This window comes from Trachemys scripta, chromosome 5, assembly GCF_013100865.1.
Source record: "Trachemys scripta elegans isolate TJP31775 chromosome 5, CAS_Tse_1.0, whole genome shotgun sequence".
Taxonomy (NCBI): domain Eukaryota; kingdom Metazoa; phylum Chordata; order Testudines; family Emydidae; genus Trachemys; species Trachemys scripta.
The window spans coordinates 136,829,914-136,844,906 of record NC_048302.1 but is presented as its reverse complement, the minus strand read 5'-3'; the positions used below and the strand labels follow the sequence as shown (position 1 = coordinate 136,844,906).

Sequence of the window (14,993 nt, the reverse complement as noted above, 5' to 3'; positions counted from 1 at the left end):
GGAGTCAAAGTCTGCTTTTCTGAAGTCCAGGGTCCGTATTCTGCTGCTCTCCTTCCTTCCTTGTGTCAGGATCCTGAACTCGACCATCTCATGGTCACTGCCTCCCAGGTTCCCATCCACTTTTGCTTCCCCTACTAATTCTTCCCTGTTTGTGAGCAGCAGGTCAAGAAGAGCTCTGCCCCTAGTTGGTTCCTCCAGCACTTGCACCAGGAAATTGTCCCCTACACTTTCCAAAAACGTCCTGGATTGTCTGTGCACCGCTGTATTGCTCTCCCAGCAGATATCAGGGTGATTGAAGTCTCCCATGAGAACCAGGGCCTGCGATCTAGCAACTTCTGTTAGTTGCCGAAAGAAAGCCTCGTCCACCTCATCCCCCTGGTCTGGTGGTCTATAGCAGACTCCAACCTGAACCCCTTTCACTAAAATGTCAAGTCTCGTGAACCCCCTCCTAAAAATGAATATTTCCAGGGATTTTCTCCTTTACTTGAGTATAAATTTATAAAAGCAGTGATCTTGGAAATATAAAATTTGTTTTTATGACATGCTTATTACACTCTATTATTTATTACTTATCATTCCATTATTTTTATTACATTATGAAAACAGCACCACTTCCAAGATCTCACTTTCGTAGCTTGTATCACTTTGAATAAGCCTGTTAGAAGACAAGGCTCCTATGTTTCAACAAGGAGTATCAACTGTGAACCAGCAGGAAGGTACTTAAGAAGCCAATTCAAGAGTTCCTCCTACACAAGCATTCAGGTCTTGAGCAGTCCAGGCAAACAACACACGTTACAACAAAGCTTAAACTTGTTCTTCATAATAATTTTAAAAACAAGACTAGCTGCCTATTTCATTTTAAAACAGCAAAAAATATCCACCTCCCTTTCCATTTCTTATAAGGAGTCTTGAAGTTTAAATCTCCTCAGTGCGATAGATAAGCTTGCTTTGATCTGCTTAGCTCTTGGAAAGTCCAAGGGCTCCGGGCTGCCAGCCCCGTGCTGCCCAGGGTCCCTAGGAACAGCTCTATCCACCATTAGGGAATTTTTCTCCGAGAACCTCCTGTAACATTTCATGAACCCCCAGGGGTTCACGAACCCCAGTTTGGGAACCACTGATCTAGACTGTTCTCAGTGGTACTAGATGACAGAACAAGGAGTAATGGTCTTAAGTTGCAGTGGGGGAGATTTAGATTGGATATTATGAAAAACTTTTATTAGGAGGGTGGTGAAGCACTGGAATGGGTTATCTAGGGAGGTGGTGGAATCTCCTTCCTTAGAGGTTTTTAAGGCCCGGCTTGACAAAGCCCTGGCTGGGATGATTTAGTTGGGGATTGGTCCTGCTTTGAGCAGGGGGTTGGACAGCATGACCTCCTGAGGTCCCTTCCAACCCTGATATTCTGTGATTCTGTGATTCTATTCTATGATTCTATGAAGTAGGGACTGGAAGTCAGGATGCCTGGGCTCTCTCCCCAGATCTGCTATTTATCTGCTGTGTGACCTTGGGCAAGTCACTTCCCTCCTTTGTTATTTAGCTCATCCATCTGTAAAATGGGAATAATGATCCTGACCCACCCCTGGGGTCTGGTGAGGCACAATTAGATGGTGGAACTCACTGCTACTGGATGGCATGTAGCAAGACTCCACGAGAGACTGGACATTTATATGGATAACAAGACCATCCAGAGTATAACAGTTGATGCCAGTTTTTTTTGAAATCCTGCTGCTTCAGGGTTTAAGCTGATCTCTGTCTATTAGGGATCAAGATGAGGCCTTCATGGGGGACAGATGATCTTACATCTGCTACAGTGAGTTTAATCACACCTTCCTCGGCAGCATCTGCTGCTGGCCTCTGTAAGAGATGGGATACTGGAGCAGATGGACCTCAGGGCTGATCCAGTCTGGTGATTCCCATGTGATGCTTGCCACATATTTTGGGACTCTCAGCTGGGACTCTAAGCAGTAATAATCAAATATTGAAGAAGAGCAGCGCCTCAGCCTTTACGGGGGTGGAAAGTCAGACTGGGTGAGTTACAGGGGAAATCTTCAGGGTCCTTCTCTGTCTGAGCCCATGTGGCGGAGAGCCACAGCTGTGACAAAACAGCAGGACATTTGACTGAAGGAGCCCATTGCCTGCACCTTCCTTAAACTGATCGATAACGGTTAACACTGTGGGCAGTTAGGTGGCTGTCATTCAGCTTCAGAGTGAACACAGCACTGAGATTAATGGAGAGACTGTGCACGGATCCCTTCATTGTGCTGCCACGGACACGCACCTTCTCCCGTTTTCAGTGTCTTTCTGCAGAGGACGGAGAGAGCCTGGCATGTGCGGTGATGGCATGTGCATTCCTCCAGCTTGCTCAGGGCTTGGAGCTAGCTTCAGAAGCTGAATGTGGAATGCCCACTGGGGGCTTATTTGTCTGGGAGGGCTGGCAGAGATGCAGTGATATGGAGGTTGGAGCCTTTCGGTCTTTCATGTGGATCTGGCCAATGTCTGTGGCGAGCCCAAGTCTCTCCCACTGGATGGTCTGAGAGGAGTTTCATGGGTCTCGGAGCTCTTTTGAACAGACCACAAACTCCCATCTCAGATGATCCCGGCAGAAGCAGAGAACTTGGTTCTTTGGACTTTTCCCCAGAGGTCTGAGTCCAGTGGTGCCATTTGCTTACTGCGTAACCTCCGGTAAGTCACTTACCCTCTCTGTGGCTCAGCACACGCCGTCTGTAAGACAGGAGAAATGGTACTGACCTCTCACAGGGTATAATTAGACGGTGGAACTCACTGCCACAAGCTGTCACCGAGGCCAAGAACAGTGAGAGGGGAAGAGAGGTAAAGCCAGGCAGAGGAAGAGTTAGGAGAAAAGCTGAGCTGGACGCATGCAGCCCCTGGTTATCGCCACACCAAAAGCAACAGTGGAGTGGCACAGAGAGAGCAAGATTCCCATATGTAAGCATCTCTCGGCGTCATCCTGCCAAGGAGGCTGTCATGATGCCTGCAGCTGGAGTAGCTGCTGAGTGAACCAGCCAGCTGTCTGGCAGCAGGAACCTCTCCGGGGTGCCCCAGGGACCAGACGCTGTTCTCAGAGATGCTGGCCAGTGCAAATCCAGAGCAATTCAATTAGCGTCAGTGGAGTTACCACCAAGGTAACTGAGATCACAGCCGGCCCTTTGTATCAGCCTCTCAGCAGCGAGTCGCACTCAGCAATGTGCCAATTTCTCATTTTATTTACCCCGGTGGGACAGAGTGCTGAGAGCCAGTAGCTGACCCAGCACGCTGACCACTTCAGCAATAGTTCGGTCCACAAGGAAAGACTTCATTGCCTAAGCAGACTGGGGGTTGATGAGCTAAGGAGCTGGGGAGGCTAGTTAAAAGCACAGGAAGGATGTGCAAGGAAGTGCTAGCAGAGGCAAAGAGCTCTCCTACTCCCCGGAGGGAGGGCTGAGGGTCGAAAGACACTGTAGTTAGACACGCTGCACAAGGATTGTGCTGAGGATTTGGTGGTGGTAACATCAATAAAACAAAACGCCCAGAGGTGTTGACAAGCAAGAAGCGCCCAAGACTCTAAGGGACCCCAGAGTGGGAGCGAGCCTGCCCTGTGACACCTGCATTAATTGGACTGGCTGGATTTACAGTGGTGGAAACAGGAGCAGAATTTTGACCCTGTGCCTAGAGCAGGGCTCTGATTCCCCTTGCCCGCAACCCACCGTGGGTCGGAAATGACTCCGGCTCCATTCGGCGCAGGATGCTAACAGAGCACATCTAATCCTGTCAGAGACCCTAGAGCACATGCAGGCAGCCTGCCCCTCATGGGGGGCGTTAGTTCAAAAGGGGTTTAACACAGCGTTCTCGGTGCAAACGAGAAGCTGCTGACACCAACCCGAGACCTGCTGATGATCTCTCCAGAGAGGTGCCATGCCCTTTCTGTTAATGTATCATGGGAGAGCTGTGCTAGGCCTAGGGTTGCCAGTTCTGGTTGGACATATTCCTGGAGATTTCATCACATGACACAATCTTTAATTAAAGATTAATCTTTGATTCCTGGAGACTCCAGGCCAATCTGGAGGGTTGGCAACCCACGCTAGGCCCCATCTTTCATAACAGGCAGGGATATTGGCACCTTGGCTTTCTCCTCCTCCGTCCATCTTCCTTTTTCTTTCTTTCTCTTTGTTTGTTTAATAGAGTTGAGGGAGATTTGAAAGGGAATTCCTTCTGGAAGTCTGGCCTGGTAACATTAATGTTAACAAAACACCAGCGACTGTACAAAATAAGTTCAGATTGAAGTGGGATGAAGGAAGAACGTCACTTTTTCCATTCCCCGCTTAACCCCTGAATCCCTCCTCTGCTCCCTTCCCTCCAACCATCCTCTTCCTTCCCACAAAGAAACAGAGAGTTTAAGGTCCAGGGCTTGTGAACCAAGGAAACTTTCTGAAGGGGGAAGCCCGGCTCGTGTCGTGTTTATTGTGAATGAAAGAATTGAGTGAAAAGCCAGTTGGAAAAGAAAATACCTGACACTGGCACATCTATAAAATCTTTAGTGTTTATTTTCACTACCAAACACTAAATCAGAGCAGTCCGTCCACCCTGGAAACTTCGGCATGGGGTGTTTTTCTTAAAGGAGCTGGGACTCAAACCAGATTTTCATGGGATTAGGAGCACCTGTATCCTGTCTTTTTAATTGTATTAAAACGTGCCTACTGCGAAAGATTTCATCCCAACTAGAAGCCAGACGAGTGGTGGTTTATATCCCGAGAAATATGGAGCATTTTATGTGATAATAAACACTTGTCTGTATTCTCAGCGGAGCTGGTAGCACTGACTATCATTAAGGTTGCCCAACACTTCCCATTACAAGGCCCTTTTTTCAGTTGCTTATAAATTTGCCAAATCTTAACTGTTTTGGCTGAAATTTTCCATGCTGGACGTCTGCCTCAGGCTGACTTTTTTTTTTGGTAAGTTTCTGCAAAAAATGTTTTTTTCCCCCCAGAACAAGGTTAGGGAAAGAGAGGCGTGTTACAGTTTGTTTGTTTTTAATGACCATTTCATTGAGATGCTCCCATGTTTTGGGGCAAGGACTTGAGATTTGCCAGGGGGTCGTCATGGTGTCAGGGATGTGCCGTCAGCCATCTCTGTGATCATACACCCAAATATGGCTGAGTTATAAGTCTCCGTTTGCACATGCTCAGTAGAGACTTGTTAGAGTTTGGCAGCTGAATTCTCTGAAGATTTCATCTGACTGAGCATGCTCCAGCGCAGGGCTGCAGCATCGCTGTGATGTTGGGCATGGGAGCTCAGAGTAGAGAGACTGTCCTGTGTTCTCAATATCCTTCTCCCTCCCAATGCACAGGCAGCTTTAATCCTGGCATGTCTTAACTTTTGCGTGCTTGACTTTGCAACTGCAGTGATCTAAGATTTGTTTGTAATGTAGTTTAGGGTGACAGCCTCCTCTGAGCTGTGCTTATCACTCAGAGATGTTACAGAGGCAAAGGCAGTTAGATTTGAGATACCACTGCTTACTCCTATATTGAGAGTAGGCAATAACTTGCAGTATTTCACAGACACTGTGCAGTAACCGATAGTAAATGTTGACTTTTTAATGGTGACCACTGAATCACTGGCTTTGGACCCTGTCAGCCTCATGGCAATTAGCTGCACCGAACTGGAGTCTGATGGTTTTGAGGTTAAGAGACTGGGCTGGTATTCAGAAGACTTGTGCTCAATTTTTCTGATTTGCTGTTAATTTCTCTGTGTGATATTAATTTCTCTGTGCTGCAGCTATCCTGTACAGTAGTGGTAAAAATCCTTTCTTTGTCTTGCCTATTTAGCTTGTAAGTCCTTCAGGGCAGGGACTGTCTCTTCCTACGTATTTGTACAACAGTAGAGTTAGAAATAGAATCCAGGAGTCTTGACACCCAGTCCCCAGTGCTCACCATTAGACAAGAGACACTCACTGCCTTTGTATTAAGACACAAAACAGGGTTCTCTAGCAGCTTTAGAAGCCAGAAGGCTGCGGTCGTCCCCCACTGAGCCACCAACATATTCCTTCTATTCCTTTGGCAGCTTTCTGACTCATTGGACTCTGGTAGGGGGAAGGGTGGAGATCTTCGGTGTTATTTCACCCTTTATTTTGAAACAGGGGGGAGAGGTGGGAAAGAGTGAACAATCAAATAGTGTCTGAGTCCACCCAAATCCTTTCTCCTCTCTGCCTCCACAATGAGTTTGTTGTTTAAAATAAAACTCAGACCGGCTTTGAGAGGGGTGATTTCGTGTCTCCGGATTGGCTGGGGAGAGAGGGAGTCCCTTCCTTCGGAAAAACGCAGCCAAAGACAACATGAGCAACAAAATGTTACAATGCGGACTTAAGATCTCGCTTGCTTTAACAAAGCATAGTTCATTAAGGGCGCTTTACACCGTTACAAAAATAAACCCTGCCGCACACACAAGGGTCCAAACAAAAGGGCTTTATAAAGACAATTCCCCCCTCTGTGTCTCCCCCTTTCCCCCCTCCCACCGCTTTTTTAAACCCAGGCCCAAACACACGTTTTTTTGTTTTTTGTAATGGATTCTGCTGCCTTCCTCGTCCTGGAAAAAAGTGCACAAGTGGAAGAGGTTCTGCCCATGCTGTAGTGTAGCCCGTGGCATCCCAAACAGCTCAGCTCATTAAACACAGCTGCATCAGTTGGGAATTCAACAAAGGGGGGGAAATACCCAAGGAGCGCATGGGAGAGAGTGCGGAGAACACAGCGCTGCTTAATCCGCCCCCCGCTTTCTGGTGGGTGAGTGGGTGACGCCGTGGGCTTAAAAAGCTGTTGCTCTCTGGGTTGGATTCACGGGGGTGCTTACTCAGTCCTTTTGAGGTAGATACATTGATTTGCAAGCAAATTAGATCATGAGCTTTTTGGGGCAGGGGCTGTCTTCTTTGTTATCTGCGTGGTCAAGCACAATAGGGCCCTGGCCCCTGGCTGGGATCTCTTGGTGCTACCAGATAATGAATAGTAACGTTTGCTCAAAGTTCTTACAGGTGAGACCTTCAAAGGCACTCGGCCTGCTCTGCTTTCCATGGAGGTTGAGAATCCCTTGGGCAAAATACTCTTCCCTGTTGTATGCCCATGGCACTGTGAATGATTGGGAGGCGTTTCCCCAGAGCTGGCTGCATTTCGGGGGAAAGTTTGGAATATGGCCTTGGTGAAGCTGCTTGAGAGGGATGGTGCTATAGTGTGTCAAATAACATGTTTCAGGTGTTAATTGCCTTGCTTGCTGTCTGGCCCGCTAGGCACTTCTTACCTCCTTCTCCCAGTCCAGCAGGCTAAGGGTGCAGGTCACAGTGGGACTTGTCTTCACACCTGATCTCAACAATGCACTGCACTAGGCAAAGGGGTGAGGCCGTCTGTCGCCTGCATGCTCAGCCATGGTACCTTCTGTCCCTTTTGGGGGCCCTTTCCAAGAAGCAAGTCAGTCTAGATGCTTAGCCCGGGGTTCTCAAACTTTTTTTTGCTGGGCTTCCTTTTGAAAATATTTCAGGCTGTGACAACCCCCACACCACTACTCTTGGTACCAGACATAGCATTTGCGGCATCAGTGCAGCCCCTTCCAGAGCTAAGTAACCAAGCCATGCCAGCCTTACTTCTGCGCTGCTGCTGGCGGTGGCGCTGCCTTCAGACGTGAGCGGCCAGAGAGTGGCTGCTGCTGGCCAGCCACCCAGCTCTGAAGGCAGAACTGCCGCCATCTTAGCCTATGCCAATTTACCCAATCTCAGTGGGACAGGGGTTCCCCTCCATACCCACGTGGGAGCTAGTCACTGTTCTGCTTCCCCATAGGGCTGCTGCAGTCTGACTCACCACTTTGTTAAAGGGTTATAAGCCTTGGTGTACTGGATGAGAAACGTAGACCTACCTCTATCTTCGTAGCCAGCATTAATGGCTTGTCAATTTTAAGGCCAGAAGGGAACCTTAGGGTCATCTGAGCTTCCACATAACACAGGCATCGTTTTTACTTCCGCCAACCCAGGGCCTCGGGCACAAACCGCACGTCTCTGCTGGCAGACCAGCTGCTAATAACCTTCTCACCCTGATGGGAGCTGAAGCCGCACTTCCTAGCATAGGCAGCCACTGTTAGAGCCTTTAAGCCGTTGGAGCTAGATAATAGCATCCCCTAGCACTTTTCGTCCATAGATCTCAAAACGCCTTACTAAAGAAGGTGACCATCATTACAGATGGGGAAACTGAGGCATGGAGTGGTGACTTGCCCAGGTTCATGTGAGCAGCAGAGCTGGGTAGAGCCCAGGTCTCCTCATGCCCAGTCAGGTGCCCTACCTGCTGGGCTGTGGTGTGCTGCCTCAGGTTAGTTCTCAGTGCCTGTAAAGTACTTTCAGACCCTTGTATGAGAGGTGCTGATGCTACAATATATGCAATAGATCTTTGGCCAGCAGCATTTTGGCCATTGTGGAGCCAGGAGAGATGGGAGCAGCTAGGGCTTTCTAGAAGACTGTAATACTCAGTGGCTCATCACTCATTTTGCTGCACCTTGAACCTCGTATTGTCCTTTCCTCCAGTTCCCGTTTCCAGTTTGGACAGACATAGCCCTGTCTCTACACTCCTGTGATTTCCCTAACTCCCCACCTCCTTTTGCTGCAGATCCGTACGCCATCGTCTCCTTCCTCCACCAAAGCCAGAAGACGGTGGTGGTGAAGAACACCTTGAATCCCCTCTGGGACCAGACTCTCATCTTCTACGAGATTGAGATCTTTGGGGATCCCCAGAATGTTGCTGACATCCCCCCCAACATCGTTGTGGAGATTTACGACCACGACACCTATGTAAGTGTTGTCATGCATCGTGCGCACCTATCCACAGGGCTGGATTAAGGCGTAGGCAAACTAGATGTGTGCCTTGAGCCCAGATTTTGGGGGGGGAGCCCTGATTTGGCCTGACCACCCCCATCATAATGGAGGGGGGGCCGGGCCATGCCTGAGTGGTGCTGTGACCAGTATGCACTGGGTCACAACGCCACTCTCTCAAATTTGGCCTGGCTGTCCCTCCGTCATGATGGAGCCTGGGGCCATATGGGGAAGTAGGGCCCAGATGTGTGTATTTGACTAGGCCTGAGTGATGGGTTATTCTGTCCCTCTACAGCCGCGTGTGTGTCAGCCAGAGAGACTCGCGCTCTCTGTAACGGTTCATGGGCAATGACGTACTTTGCTAGGGCAGCCTCCTCCTCATCTCTCGGCAACTCTCTTTGAGGGAGGGGGATCTGGTCTGTGGTTAGAGCGCTGGACTGGGGATCAGGAGATGTGGGCCCAATTCCTGGTGACCTTGGGCATGTTGTGTTCTTTGCCCTAGTGCCCCTGGTGCAAAGCGGGGATGGTAGTAATTGAATTCCTCCCACCCTTATTATTTTTGTTTAGATCCGAAGCTTTTTGGGGGCAGGGACTGTCTCTCACTAGGTGTTTGCACAGCATCTTGCACAGTGGGGGCCCTGATTTCAGCTAGAGCCTCTTGGAATGGCCTAAATATTACTACTAATTACTATCTTGTGTTCCAACTGTTGTGACCCTTCTCGCCCTGCTTTGTGTTCTATACCCCGCTCACATCTTCGCGCTATTAAGGTTGGAAAGCCCAGATGCTCAAAGAGATTTAGGCTCCCAACTTCCATTGTAATACCATTCAGGATCTGGGCTGAAGCTCTTTAAGGGCAGGGATTGTCTTTAGTATTATGTTTGTACAGCCCCCAGCGCAATGGGGGTCCCCTGCTCCTGATTAAGGCCTCTAGGTGCTACTGTAATACAGATCATAAAAATTGCCCAGCACTGCCGCTGCTTACTTCCTGAAACCCCCTCCCCTTCCACTCCCCCCAAAAATAATATTGGAAGAAAACAGAAACCCCTATTCAAAGCCTAAATGTCATGCACGTTCCCATGGTCATGGACTTTCTAGCTTGGGAGTCCCTGCAGACAGTTTAACAGTGTGGCCAACTCTTGTGATTTTATTGCACATTGCTGATAGTGGGTGATATTTTACTCAAAGTGCCAGCTCCTGGAGTCAGGTGCTTCTGGGAGAATTTCACCTTTGGTTTAAAAAATGTACGTTTCTAGCCATGATGGTTACAGAGAGAAGCTTAAAAACATGCCCTCTAAAGACTCCAAAGCCAGAAGGCATATTTAAAAGCCCCCAAATTTATGATTTTTAAAAATCTCATGATTGTTCCCCCCCCGACTCCCGATGTTGGAATGAAAGGGGCTAGCCGTAGAAAGTGAGACAGGTGGGGGGTAGCCGTCTAAGCCAAGAAGTTGGACTATGAGCGAGGCCTCCGCGACCGCCATGACAGCCAATGTGTTGCTTTCAGGGTGCGGACGAGTTCATGGGCCGCTGCATTTGCAAACCCAGCTTGGAGCGCTTCCCGAGACTGTCCTGGCACCCTGTCGCTAGAGGGAACAGAAAGGCAGGAGAGCTGCTCGCCGCTTTCGAACTGATTCAGAGAGAGAAGGTGAGGCATGGAAAGGACTGCCCCGGCTGGGTCCGAATTCCCCTGGAATTATGAGACCAGATCTCATTGGACTCTATGGGTGCTCAGCAGGGTCAAGCTTCTAGCGTGCAGGTGCTGGGAACCAATTTGGGCCAGTCTGCTGGCTAAAATAGCTCTCCAATTGCCTGCAACCAGCTTTAACAGATGCAGGCTATTCCAAGGACGTGGGTCATCTCAGCGGTTCCTTTCCACAGTCTTGGCTGCCACGTTTAGGCGGGGCTGCTGCTGTCTAGCCCAGCAGCCACCTGAAGGGAGGCACTTCCTGCCGTTTGAGGCCAGCGGTTCCTTCATTCGGCGTTTGCGAAACCAGAGCATTGGCTGCCCCTACCTCAGTCTCTCAGACGCCTGAAGAACCCAGCTCAGCGTATGGAGGCATTGCTCGCGGCTCTAGAGTTAGGGCTGAGCTGGGATTCGGCTCCGTTGTGCTGCGTGGAGAACGCGGTGGATCCTCCCCACAGTTGCGGGGTTTACCCTGGGAGCCCGGAATGAGCTTCCGGAGGTTTCTATGTCTAGATGGGAAGAGCGAGCAGGCTGAGCAGCAAGCGACCGAGTCGAGTGTCTGCCCTTTAACAAGCTGATGGGAAAGCGACCGGTCTTTGGCCCCAAACCAGTTGGGAGAGACTCTTCTTTGGCCCTGTACGTGCTTATCTTACCCCCCACCACGCACAGGCCGTCCCCTCACCGTCTTCACCTCCATGTGCTGTTCCACTCACCCAGGTTTGGCTGCTCCCCAGGATTGTCCCGGTGCCAGGGAGAGTGGGTGGGATGGAAGGCGAGGGAAGTGGCTGCTTCCCCAGGAAATGTTAAGGTCGCTCATTGAGTTCCCTCCTCCCTGCTGCTTCTCTCTCCCTCCTTGCTCCAGGATCTAAGCGGGGCATGCGGGAATCAGAACCGGGGTCTGCACTTGTGATGTCCTCATTACCAGCGGTGGGCTAAGGGACGTAGCTTGGGGCTGTGGGTGGGTACAGGGCATCCTCCACATAGGGTAGGCTCATGCGTGGCAGACAGTGGAAGAAGCCAGGAGGAGCTGTGCGGTAGGGAAAAACACCTTGGGGAACGAGACAGGCTGCCCAGTGCGTGGGCACCCCGAGCCAGCTGGCCAGTGAGAGCTATTGACCTTGGCAAGCGCCAAGGTAACATTTCTGGCCGGAAAGAACAGCCTGGGTGAGTGGCTGCCAGGAGAGGAAGGGGGGGATGGTTGTGTGGGGCCAATGGAGGATACTGAATCTGACACTCTCATTGGCCTTGCCGCGTGTTAACGTCTCCAGAGATAAGGCAGGTATCTGTGACGGCGCAGCCCATGCTGACACAGTGGCCAGACCACATAGGTGCATATGAGCCTATAAAGGCTTGATCTTAACAGATCTTTTGTCGCTCAGCCAGTAGAGACTCGTGCACTCTGATCTAGCCGTCCCAGGTTCAGTTCCCACAGACAATGACCCGCCCAGGGACGTGGCCTTACCATAGGTCCCCAGAGGCCTGGGAAGTCAGTCCTGGCTGTGAGGGTGTGAACGTTCTCGCAGATAACAGAGCAGGGGCTCTCTGGTGACTTGATGCAGGGATCATCCACTGACTGTTTGTGTTTTGCTCTCCACAGCCGGCTGTTCACCATCTCCCTGGCTTCGAGGTAATGCTCAAATCACAGTGACAACTCTGAGGGCCTGACACATCCCCTCAACGGCCAGATCCCCAAGCCCCAGCTCCTGCAACCTCCCATTAACGTCTGGAAGCTTTGCCTGAGTCACTGATTTCACCAACATTTCACTGCTGACGTTCCCTCTACCGTGGAGCTCAGCTCCCGGGGCTTGGAGCCCTGTGGCCCATCCCCAGAGCGGCAGTGTATGTCTCTGAGAGACACCAGAGAGAGGTCGCCGCTCTTTGTCTGCCGGCTGCCTGCCTCTGTAGCCCGGACCCCACAGGTTCTAGCAATGGCTGGGTTTAACCCTTTCATCTCAACACGCCATGTTAACGGCGCCACGGCACTGCCCCCAGATCAAAGGGTTGTGGCGTCCCCATCAGCACAGCTGCCTTTCACTCCCTCCTTGGCCTGGCAGGCTCCATCTACCCTACCTACCACCCACTGCGCCTGCCCCCACTGGCATCTTCACCCACCCACCACCTTCTGTGCTCTTATACACTGCTGCTACACCTGCCCCTTCTCCCTCCCTCCTCCTACCTGATCTCTTCCCCACTGCAGCCTCTCCTTTCTGCTCCACGCACAGCCTTTCCTGACCTCCCCGCTCCCTTCCCACTCTCAGTGCCAGGGTACGCTTGACCTGGCTTCTCTCTTCCCCTCCATGGCAGCTGTGCTGGAGGGGAGGCCCCTGTGATGCTACCTGTGGGATGGAGAGGAAGGGGAAGCAAGTGGGGTTCCCCAGCCTGGAGGGATAGTGCTGGCTGGGGTGTGGAAGCAGCTGGTTGGCAGGGAACAAGTTGGCAAGAGGGGGCTTGGGATCGAGGAGGCCTGGTGAAGCTACATACAATGTTTTCATAGTCTGAGCATGGACAGCCAGGTTGCACCCCAAAAACAGATGCAGGAGTAATGTGTCTCATGCCCCCGATGCTACACGGGAGAGCTGGCCAGAAAATGAAAAAATGCTTTTGGAAAAATTTGAAATTTCAAAGTTGGTTCCATTTCATGAGGTTCGAAAGAGAGCAATTTGTCATTTTTTTTACTTTCTTGGTAAATTTTCAAAATTTTAAATCTTCATTTATCTCCTTCCTATCCTTTTCCTTCTTACCACTAAGTGCAATTAAATACACGATGTCCAGGATTTTATTTTCCCCCTAAACTGTTAGTTCCACCCCCCCAAACTTCTCATTTTGCTACTCTAAAATTGTTAAAAACTTTTCCACTTTTTGTAAAGTTACAGAGCAGCAAAAGGAAAAAATGAAACTAACGCTGCCACCTGTAAAGCTTCAAAACTTCTCCAACTTTGGAAAGGAGGAGGAGTAGCAGAATGACAGCAATTCCTTTTTCCTTTGGCTATTTTGTAACTTTTCTAAAGTTGAGGAAGTTTTGAAAAAGTTACAGAGTGGAAAAAGAAAAGAGAAACAAATAAATAAAAAAGCAAAAAATTAGGGCTGTCAGGTGATTAAAAAAATGAATTGCGATTAATTCCGTGATTAAAAAAATTAATCATGATTAATTGCATGATCATGCTGTAAAACAATAATAGAATACCATGTATTTAAATATTTTTGGATGTTTTCTACATTTTCAAATATACTGATTCCAATTTCAATTACAACACAGAATACAAAGTGTACAGTGCTCACTTTGTATTTATTTTTATTACTGTAAAAAAGAAACAAAAGAAATAGTATTTTTCAATTCACCTAATACAAGTGCTGTAGTGCAATCTCTTTATCATGAAAGTTGAACTTACAAATGTAGAATTATGTACAAAAAAATAACTGCACTCAAAAATAAAACAACATAAAACTTTAATCCACTCAGTCCTACTTCTTGTTCAGCAATCGCTCAGACAAGCCAGTTTTTTCACATTTGCAGGAGATAATGCTGCCCACTTCCTGTTTACAATCTCACCTGAAAGTGAGAACAGGTGTTCTCATGGCACTCTTGTAGCCGGCGTCGCAAGATATTTCTGTGCCAGATGCGCTAAGGATTCATATGTCCCTTCATGCTTCAACCACCATTCCAGGGAACATGCGTCCATGCTGATGATGGGTTCTGCTCAATAACAATTCAAAGCAGTGTGGACCGACACATGTTGGTTTTCATTATCTGAGTCAGATGCCACCAGCAGAAGGTTGATTTTCTTTTTTGATGGCTCGGGTTCTGTAGTTTCCGCATCAGAGTGTTGCTCTTTTAAGACTTCTGAAAGCATGCTCCACACCTCGTCCCTCTCAGATTTTGGAAGGCCCTTCAGATTCTTAAACCTTGGGTCAAGTGCTGTAGCTATTTTTAGAAATCTCACATTAGTACCTTTTTTTGCATTTTGTCAAATCTGCAGTGAAAGTGTTCTTAAAATGAACCACGTGCTGGGTCATCATCTGAGTCTGCTATGACAGAGCAGGGGACATACAATTCTCCCCCAAGACATTCAGTCACAAATTTAAGTAACACAAGGTTTTTTAACGAACATTATCATCATGGAAGCATGTCCTCCGGACTGGTGGCTGAAGCATGAAGGGGCATACGAATGTTTAGCATATCTGGCATGTAAGTACCTTACAAAGCCGGCTACAAAAGTGCCATGCGAATGCCTGTTCTCACTTTCAGGTGACATTGTAAATAAGAAGCGGGCAACATTATCTCCCGTAAATGTAAACAAACTTGCTTGTCTGAGCGATTGGCTGAACAAGAAGTAGGACTGAGTGGACTTCTAGGCTCTAAAGTTTTACATTGTTTTGTTTTTGAGTGCAGTTATGTAACAAAAAAATTCTACATTTGTAAGTTACACTTTCACGATAGAGATTGCACTACAGTGCTTGTATGAGATGAATTGAAAAAT

General features: G+C 48.9%; 1 protein-coding gene across 1 annotated transcript in view; it reads left to right on the top strand.

The window, feature by feature from the left end:
- The window catches only part of DYSF (dysferlin), a 275,139-nt gene that overhangs the window by 160,636 nt on the left and 99,510 nt on the right, over positions 1-14,993 (top strand). The window contains exons 33-35 of the mRNA XM_034772554.1: positions 8,628-8,809; positions 10,336-10,476; positions 12,113-12,142. Coding sequence (XP_034628445.1) covers positions 8,628-8,809; positions 10,336-10,476; positions 12,113-12,142 — 353 coding nt within the window. The remainder of the gene's footprint in view (positions 1-8,627; positions 8,810-10,335; positions 10,477-12,112; positions 12,143-14,993) is intronic.